This window comes from Silene latifolia, chromosome 9 (assembly GCF_048544455.1).
Source record: "Silene latifolia isolate original U9 population chromosome 9, ASM4854445v1, whole genome shotgun sequence".
Lineage (NCBI taxonomy): Eukaryota > Viridiplantae > Streptophyta > Magnoliopsida > Caryophyllales > Caryophyllaceae > Silene > Silene latifolia.
In genome coordinates, this window is record NC_133534.1 from 34937840 (window position 1) to 34948290 (window position 10451).

Sequence of the window (10451 nt, forward strand, 5' to 3'; positions counted from 1 at the left end):
CGTCTTTTGTCTGAAACTGTATGATCTGAGTAGCAGTTATTCTTCTTTTATCAGTTGAGACAAGGTTGAAAGCTCCATCAAAATTCCCTCAGTATCATAGTAACACAACAGATTCCTAATCCCAAAATGGTTTTGAGTTGACTAGGTGAATTGCCATTCGATAGTCAAATGTGTCGAAATACAAAGCAAGAAAAGAGGAAAGGAAAACACGATGTTAAGCAATAGCACTGTTCATCCACTGATTTTAGCGTGCTATCAGAGCCCATTGTGATTCGCCTAACATCTTTCCAATGAACACTAGCGGAAGCAAATAATCTCAATTGTGTGATCGTGGATGCCGCGAGGACGGGCATTGATAGCTCATATCTACTCAGTGAGAGCAGTTAAAATGATAACAGAAATATGGTAAGAACCAACAAAAAGGGATAGTGGGGAATGAAAGAAACAAGAAGAAAAACAAACACAAGGGAACAGTCTTTAACTTTATTGCCGGGGAAATTGAAGTGTTAAGCTTTATTGATTCACCCAAAGTTTAAGCATTTTTGTGAACAAGTGCAGAAGGGTTTAAGCTGGTCAGGCATTGGGTTTATCTATTGCAAGGTCAAACTTCACATGACAAAGTTGAGAGACCAAGACATTTCATAATGCACCTATCCCCAAACATACCAAGCCTCACTAATGCCCCTTTTATGGCCTTATATCATTCAATATTAAACAATTTTTTTTTTCCATAAATAGATTTATTAGTATTTAGATCAAATAAGTGTAAAAAAACATATCTATATGGTACTAATTCTTCATACGTACACGTGATAAAACTCGATAACTATACTTGTAAAATGTTTTTTTTTGGCAGCTATACTTGTAAAAATGTAAATGGTTATAAGTTTGTTTAAACAAAAAATACAAATGGTTTATAAAAACTGCTGAATCTAACGCAAGTACACGCACTCTATGGATATTTCAGTAGACAATGTCAAAACCTTGGGATATTCTATTACATTGTACCCTTAAAAGCTTTTTGTTTTTTAAGTTGTATCCTTGCTCTTTTGAAATTTTATGTCATACCTCTAAGTTATACGAGTATACTATAGTGAAGTATAGTCTATACCATGACCTTAATGATCGTCTTCATTAACTTAATTCGTCAGTTGATCGATTAGTTCACTCATTTGGCTCATCAAATAATCAGTTAACTTTCTTAACAACCCATAAAACATTAATTATCATTTCATTCTTCATGGAAGAGGTATTATGTATTAAAGATAATTTGTGATTGGTTAAAAGAGGTTTGTCATGATTCTCATAACAGAAGATGATATGAAGTTGATGAATAAAATTTGAGGTTAAAAGAAGTTTGTTAGAGAGTCATGACAAGAGTGAATGGAGAGTTGAAGTTCAGGGCATGGTATGAAGTTTAGACATTGTAGAAGAAAAAAAAAGGTACAATTAGGAAATCACAGAAAGAGTACAATATAAAATTTCTCTAAAACTTTTTTCCCCACAAGTAGATTTATTTAAGCATAGTCGAGGAAATACCAAGAGGCATATTTATTTAAGCTTAGTTGGTAAAATAATGAGAGATGATGCTCATGACCTGAATTCAAAACCCGTCAGCATTAAAATCACCCGTGTGGTTCCCTTTACACTCAAAAAAAGAAAATTATGACATTGTTTTAAATGGAGTGCAAGCAAGTAACATAGCAATGTTAAACAGTACACACTTACAAAGTGGATATCAGTAGCAGCCAATTAGCCATGTAGTTAAACAGGGGAACTATCATTTGACTTCCTAGAATACCGGCAGAAAAGCAATTAAATTCTCAAGCTTTATAAATCCTGTTTTCCGACAGATATCGTCGAGGCATGCTTGGAGAAATGTATATTCACAAACACAAAAGTAATTCACCTATTTTAGTGTAGATAACACAGTTGTTTATTTGGCTAGATTTAAAATGTAGTGCATTTACTCAAGTTAAACCTATGCATAAACTCCTGGCATGGCCAATGCCTTTATTTTCGGTGTCAAAGCAGCCTAAGGACAGTATAATACACACAGAACCCAAACATGCTACCTAATATCCAGGTATCTCTTAGTCATTACACTGGTCCCTGTTTGTGATAGGGAACAGAACAGTAAAAATGGGGCATAACAACTTCTTTACCTCAATGTCTCAAGGGCCCTCCAAATTGCGGGGATAATGGTCAATGGATATACCTGACGCGGCCTTACCCATATGTTAGCGAGACATAGAGGTCGTTTCTGAATAACCCAAAATGAAAATTGTCGACAGTCACATTAAAATTGGGAAGAATGGAGTATTTTCATATTTCTTCTTTTTAGGGGCAATTACTTCAACATGGGAGTTTTCTTCTTGGCTCACGGGTGAATAGACAGCACAGAAGAAGAATACAGAAACAACAGTTTCTTAAGTATATACTTCGGAATAAATTCATAATCTGCACATTGGATTTGTACAAAATATGAACACCACATCCTAAATGAAAGACAGGACAAGATCATGCAAAAAAAAAAGAATTAACTAGGTGTCTTAACCAGAGTTTGATGATATAATACAACTTTTTAGAGCCTACCTAAGATAGAGAGAGACCAGAAACTGGGATAAAATGATAAATTCGCCCACAACAGCAGCTGGAGAGTGTATGCCAAGAAACGGAACAATATCTACTTGCAGGAAGTTCTCAACCGTTGATCCAACGACTGCACCCGCGACAAGCCCTCCAACTGTTATCAAAGTTGCTTTCCCTTCATAAATCAAACTCCATTTCGTAAATATTCAGTGTTGATTTCACAATGTCAAGTTAATCAGCGCCCATGGCGGCAAAATGTAAAGACGCGAGATGAAAGTGCACAGGCAAAGAAGTAAAAGGTAGGTACAATGGGGTATACACTATACAGTATGACATTAAAAGTCGAAAAAAACGTGGAATTTGCATAGTAGTATGACTCGTTACTTGTTACCTACGCCTTATGCAAAAGGCGCCTTGTGAGTTCCTTTTTAAACTACGGACCACCTTGTGAGTTGCTTTTCAAATTAAGGACTTTCTTGTGAGTTGCTTTTCAAATTAAGGACTTATCTATAACTGTGTTACTCTGTCGTGTCTGACATGTGTCGGTGTCGGATACTGCTATTTTGTGCGAATTCTTCAATTTTTGGTCTAAAGTGAAGTGTCGAAGTGTTGTGTCAATGTCAGACAGGTAGATGTCGGACACTCGACATGACAGCTAAGCGAAGTGTCAGAGTAACATAGGTCTATAATATGAGAATATGATATAAAGCAAATGGACATCAAATTCCAGTTGATTATTTAATGCCTTTGTAAACTCCAGAGTTAGATTTTCCACAAACATTTCCTTAAATAAAACTGAGTAAATTCATGGCCTTTACTTGTATATCCTAAATCCCAATTGAATTTGAGAGAGTCCCTATTTCAGTCTTGCAGATAGTAACATGAACTAATACATAGAATGAAGAAGGTAATTTCAGATTAGACGATGGTATACCTAACTTGACGTTCTTTTTGGTCATGAAATATAAGGAAGCTCCAAAACTGGTGGCTAGAAGGAAACCGGGAACATCAGCCCCAGCCACAGGCCCCGTAGAAGGCGATGAGACTCCATTGATATAAGTCAATACCATTATTGCACCATAAACACCAGCTTGTAGTCCCAAGTCTGTCGACAAACTTGGTTTCTCAATTACAACAGGAGGATTTTTTATTCTCGACTGTAGCCACTGTGGCATTGCGCCTATACCCGGGGAGCCAACAGGTTTGACATCAGCATAAGGAATTTTATTGCTTACAACTTTCCCAGCTCGTCGCTGTGTTAAGCTCTGCATGAGCAGCATATCATATGCAGCTTCCACCTGAAAGTATAAAGAAACTAAATTTAAGGCAAATTAACAAGACACTGAGTCTAGTAAGGAGACGGTCTCATATGTAAGAGCAATCTAAATATTATGTATTCCTCATTTTATTTCATGGTAATTGATTCGTCTCTTACAACTTTTGTGTTGACTAGATGAGACCAGGTCAAGCTCGTGAAGTGGGTTAGTGATCTTATACATATTATCAAGCATAGAGAAGTAAACACATAGATGATCATCTTAATAAAGGTCAGCATGAAGGAAACCCATGCATCTGACAATACATGTTAGTTTGCAATATCAGCAAACCCATGTTTGTCTCAAATATGATATTTCGCAAAAGATCCTTTCTTTGCAAAGTATTCTGGCTAATATGATGAATGGCAAATGACTGACCTTCTGATGCCCTAGTTCGAATACAGCTTCAAGCAACATCAACAATGGTTGCAATTATATGAATTCTACCTCATCCTAGCTTAGGCAATACTAGAAAGTACAAACATAAATTGCTTTCCGCAACGACAATAACAAACTGATCAGGAAAGGTCCACTAAACCCAGATATACCCAAGCAATCAACCCGGCAAGATTTTTTGAACACACAATTAGTTCAAGGAAAATCAACACCAGTGTGCTGTGAGTAGTATATGAATTGCAAACTTTGATTAAATTAGTGTACATAAGAGATCAACACCAAGCCAACCAGCTAATATATGCTACCACTAATGCTAGTATGACACAAGTCAAACCAGGAACTATGACTAAACTAGTGTATAAGAAAAAAATAGTAAAATACTAGCGTACAAGTTACGATCCTGACTAATTGTAAGCAGATACTAAACACATTACACTAAATCAAATACCCACAATTCCCACCAAGCTAACAGCCAAACTTCATCTTATACAAAAACTACCTTTATGCGAAGTACTCCCTCTGTCCCGGTCATTTGTTGTCCTTTTCCATTTTGGGGTGTCTCAGTCATTTGTTGTCCTTTCTATTTTAAGAATGAACTTGATGAGTAATTTGATCATCCTCATTCAATTTGTTCCACTTGTCATTTAGTTATTGGCCTTTTCTTCATTCCTTGGTCTTTGTGCCAAAACAAAAGGACAACAATTGACCGGGACGGAGGGAGTACTAGTTATTGGAAGTTTCTAAATACCAGCAATCCCAACAAACTTATGGTAAGGCTGTGAACTTCTAGACCCGGCATTCAAACCTCACATTGGGCAAACTATTAAATAGATACTTGCTATTGTTCCCAATTCCTCATTAGAATAGCTGCATAGATAGAATTCAACATACACAAGAAGTATCAAACTTGATGTGTTGAAGAGCACAAACTATAATGTCTAGTAAGTTGCAATGCCTAGGAAGTAGCTTTTCCCATGAACTCTATTTCACGTGAATTAGAACTTGTATCTACCAAAAAAATGAATTAGTAGAGAACTTGTTTGATCACGTGGGAAGCAGATTTCGACGGAATTCACACAACTTCCCTCTATTTTGGAGGAATTGGAATTAATGCTACGTTAGACAAGTTGTACATCCCATGTTTTTTTGTCAACCAAGCATTACAATTACGCGATTTTAGATGTGTAACCAAACAACTCCTTTCGACATATCAGGTTTCAACTCTCAAGTGTTATCCCAACAATCAAATTGGTCATCCAACACAATTTCACGTGTTGCCCCTCAATTTGCTGAAGCTCGCCTCGAGTCACTGAGGTAATATTGTTATAATACGGAGTATATTATGTAACTAAACATGAATCAAATTACAAAGAAACAAACCTGAGCAAGAGCAAGAGGGTCATCTTTACAAGAAGCCATGATAGAATTCTTAGCTCTTAAAATATCATCAAACGAAGCTCCTTCCGACACACCCAACAACTTCAACGCGTTCTCCACCGACATCCCGTACGGCGCCGAGTCATCCGCACGTGACCCTCCTCCCGCCGCACGTGCCACCGTCCTTCCTGCAAACCTACGCCCATTAACCACCGGTTTAACCCAGCATCGACGGTTTACTCCAGCCGGTCCGACCGGTAATCGGTTGAAGCTAGGTTGTGTGGGCCGTACGCTCACTGCTGCGCACATTTTCTTTTTCCTTTTTTCCTTTTTTTTTTTGTGGTGGGTGTTTGCTTGATTGGGGAAAAGAGAATAATTGAGGTGAATTTAGTTGAATTCAATAATTAATTAATTAAATTAAATTAATTTCTCATGTCATAAAATTGATTGATGGATGAAAATGTGGATTTATTTATTTATTTATTAATTTGGGATGTGATTTTATGAAGGTTGAGTGTAGTGAGAGAATTGAGAATTGAAAATTGAGGATTGAGAAGAGGTTGGAAAGTGTTGGTAAAGTAGGTTTAGATTATGTGGACCTGCTAATCAAGTTGATGATATTTTTAAAGGAAAAAAAATAAGGGCTGTCAATTTGTAATGGATAAACTAGGTTTATTTTAAGAAAAAGAAGAGACAAATGGAATTTTTTTATTTTAATTTTTGTGTTTGTGGTATTGATTATTCCAAGTTCCTTGTTTGAAATTATGGTTCTAGTTCTTTTTGCTTTGAAGGCAAACTTAGCACACCATCGCCTCCATTTAGTTGTTCTTAGGGGTCTTCGAGCCGAGAATGAAAAAGAAAGCGCTTTCACTTTTTGTCTTCAAGAACCAAAACTCGAAATTTCAGCCGATCTCGAGCTTACCCGAGCTTGAAAAAAATGTGCTCGTTATAAAGCTTGCGAGTTTTAACGCGAGCTCGAGCCCAAATCAAGCTTATATAAAACTGTTTATTTTTTTAATTTTTTTTCTTTCGATATTTTCAATAATAAGGCTCAAGGGTTATATGTAAAAATATTTGGCAAATCAGCGAGACATTTGATATGTGTAATACAAAAATATAATTATGATAATATATTTTTATAAAATATCAGTAATATCTTATGTAATCACACAAATTCGAGCTTCTAGCGAGCTTTTCGAGTCGAGCAAGCCTTTGCTCGGCTTGACTCGTTAAGCTCTCGAGCCGAGTCCGAGCTCGAGCCGAGCTCGCACGAGCCGAGCTTTGACCGAGCTTTGACCGAGCCGATCTCGAATAGCTCTCGAGCTGTCTCGTCTCATTAACACTCCTAGTTGTTGGAGCGTATACGGAGCGGAAGACTTAATTGTTGATTCAAGTGAGGCGAAAGATCCGAATGCACTAGGTGCAACCCGACCAGATCGTGTCACTTGATGCGTTATTGGCGAAGCGGAAGTCTTTTTTGTTTGGTTTTTGTGTTTATGTTGTGCAAGAATGAAAGGATATTTGCTTCGATTTCTTGTGAAGAGATCGAACCAATGGGATATTTGGTATCACTAGACCTATAGTGATAACAATGGGGAATTACTCGAAACGCGTCAAGCAATTCAACTCAAACTGCGGAGCACGTCCTTAGTTTAAGGCAAGACTCGAAATCATCGACTCTTTGAAAAAGATTGAAACCAACAAGTTTCTCTCTCTAAAATGTTTTTACTTCAACTTTGGATGATTTACAAATGAGGAGGTTAGGTCCTTATATAGGATAAAAAACCTTGGCCTCCAAGCAAGCATTTAATGCTAGTTGTAAGTTCTAGGATGAATGAATACATAGAACTTACAACCTAGACCTTTTTGTTAACTTTTATTCAAACTAGGTTGAAAATGCAAAAATATAAAATTTGGATTCTCCCCCCCTTGGTGCCGCCACATTTCGGCTCCTCCAATTGTTTCCACACGGCATCCTCTTGTTCCCACACGGCATCAAGGTTCTTGCGGGTCTTGAGCTTTAATCGCACATATTTCCTTTCTTTTATTTGAGCCCATCCAATTTTTGTGTGCAAATATGCATTACTTGGGCGTGGTTTTGCTTGGTCCTCTAAATTGAGTACAACCTCGTTCATGTAGTCGATATTCGCATCAGGTCGTTTATTAATCTTCCCGCCATACGCATCAAATTCTCTCCCTTAAAAAAGAATTGTCCTCAATTCTTGCCTCGATATCAAGCATCAAAGATGAATATTATAAACCCAAACAACCCCGAACACGTAGTCGAATCTTTGGTGCCACCGGGATCAAAACAAATCTGGAAGTTAGATTCAAACTTGATTAAGAACATGAAGCAGTTTACGCACCCCGTTGATCTTTTCTTCAGCTCATCATCTTCAATGTAGTCTTCACGTTGATCCATCTCCGGTGATTTGAATTTGTAATGAGTATTGTAAATCGCAACCATTTTGGGCCATCTTTGCTTGTGCTTTACTTTCTTGTGATTTCCTTCCCACCACCTTCCATGCACAATTCTACCAAAATCCAAATAATGGTTGCTCGAAGCAACAAGATCATCATGAGCTTCCATGAAAATTGACTTTAATAAGAAATTAGAGTTCCCACCATGTAGCTTCTCGTCAATGTATTTGTCAATTGGTGATTGATACGGTTCTTTGACTTGATACGGTTCCCACCTTCGTATCACATCTTGCACGTCTCTTTGCAGTTGGGGCCAATGAAAATGCTCTTTGAGAATATCTACAGTTTTGTTTACCCCGGAATGTCCTCCAAGTCCACCTTCATGAGCTTCTCGAATAAGGAGCTCCCGAGTTGGAAGTTTTGGAACACAAAGTCTATTGTCCTTGAAGAGGAAACCACCTGGACTAACGAACTCATCATGAGTTCCGGACTTGCAAATCTCGAAGGTTTCTCCAAAGTCGGGATCATGCTCGTAGTACTCCTTCAATGCCTCAAATCCAAGTGATCGGACATCGAGCACGTTCAATAATGAGTACCGTCGTGAGAGAGCATCGGCCACCACATTATTCTTGCCACGTTTACACTTTGATGAAAGGTGAAAGGATTGTAGGAACTCCACCCACTTGGCATGTCGTGGATTTAACTTTTGTTGTCCATTGATGTGCTTTGTGATTCGTGGTCCGAGTGCGAGGATGAAATGACTCGGCCAAAGGTAGTGACTCCAATGTTGAAGAGATCTCACGATAGCATAAAATTCTTCGTCGTACATCGAATAATTGAGCCGGGCTCCATTCAATTTCTCGGAGAAATAAGCGATGGGTCGCTTTCCTTGTATTAGTACGGCTCTAATTCTAACACCGCTTGCGTCACATTCCACCTCGAATGGTTGAGTGAAATATGGGAGTGCCAACAACGGTGCCTCGCAAAACTCTTGAATTATCGTATCGAAGGCCCTTTGAGCGGCCGCGGTCCATACGAATGCTCCTTTCTTTAAACACTCGGTGATAGGACTAGTAATGGTAATAAAGTCCCGAATGAACCTCCGGTAGAATGAGGCGAATCCATGAAATAATCGGACCTTCGTGGTGGTCTTAGGAGTAGCCCATGCCTTGATTGCTTCAATTTTGATTTGTTCCACCGAAACCCTGTCTTTAGATACCATATAGTCGAGAAAGATGGCACTCTTGACCCACAACGACCACTTCTCCTTCTCTCCATAGAGTTTCTGCCCTCGAAGTATGCCGAACACCTCTCGAAGGTGTATGAAATGTTCTTTCTCAGTTCGACTGTACCCCAAAATGTCATCCAAATAGACGACAACAAATCTCTGCTTAAGAAAGATTTGAGTACCTCGTTCATGAGTTGCATAAAAGTACTCGGAGCATTGGTTAATCCGAATGAAATGACGGCCCACTCGTATAACCCATGTCTAGTCTTGAACGCGGTTTTCCACTTATCCCTTTCTCTTATTCGCATTTGCTGATAACCACTCCTCAAGTCGATCTTAGAAAAGGTTTCGGATCCATGTAACTCATCAAGCATGTCGTCAAGCCTTGGGATAGGAAAACGATACTTGATAGTTATGTTGTTCATGGCTCGACTATCAACGCACATTTGCCACGTCCCATCCTTCTTTGGGACAAGTAGAGTAGGGACGGCACATGGAATCAGGTTTTCATGAACATAGCCTCGATTCATTAGCTCCTCCATTTGTCGTTGCAACTCTTTTGTTTCCATTGGATTGCATCGATAGGCCGCTTTGTTTGGTAACGACGCTTTGGGAATGAGTTCAATTTGGCGTTCGATCCCTCTAATAGATGGGTAACCAGCGGATAGTTCCTCGGAGAAAACATCCTTGATTCCCTCATCCGAGATTGGCACAAGACTAGGATTGTCTTGAGTTGCATCGTCATAACTTGTATGATCACTTTCTCCCATGTGAGTTTCGTCATAAACTTCTTCCAATTCTTCATCAAAAACAATTGGTAGATTTGGATCAAATAAAGAAGTACCTCCCGCATGAGGTTCATCCAGGTTGGCAAATATGTCATCTTCAATCACATCTTTAATTTGATCATCGTCACTCAATGGTTCTATAATCTCGTCCTTTTCTCTTTCTTCGAAATTGAACGCATCACTCAATCGTTCCTCCTCATCAAACAACTCATCATAAATTGTTGGCAATTTAGCTTTTCCTTGTGCTTCAACCATCTTTAATTGATCACTCTCTTCTAATTCCGTCATTAGAGTGAGATTATCAAACTCGTCGACGTATTTAGAGACACGAAG

General features: G+C 38.5%; 1 protein-coding gene across 2 annotated transcripts; it reads right to left on the minus strand.

The window, feature by feature from the left end:
- Window positions 1–1888: 1888 nt before the first annotated feature.
- On the minus strand, window positions 1889–6277 carry LOC141599555 (protein CHAPERONE-LIKE PROTEIN OF POR1, chloroplastic). 2 transcript variants are annotated; one of them, XM_074419594.1, is made up of 4 exons: window positions 5685–6277; window positions 3527–3890; window positions 2596–2767; window positions 1889–2460 (listed from the first exon to the last, which is right to left on the minus strand). In XM_074419594.1, the coding sequence occupies exons 1-4, from the start codon at window positions 5988–5990 to the stop codon at window positions 2454–2456; spliced, it is 849 nt and encodes a 282-aa protein (XP_074275695.1). In that variant the 5' UTR covers window positions 5991–6277; the 3' UTR covers window positions 1889–2453. The 2 variants fall into 2 exon arrangements, with proteins under 2 accessions (XP_074275695.1, XP_074275697.1); XM_074419596.1 differs by lacking the exon at window positions 1889–2460 and having other exon boundaries at window positions 2521–2767.
- Between the last annotated feature and the right edge of the window lie 4174 nt (window positions 6278–10451).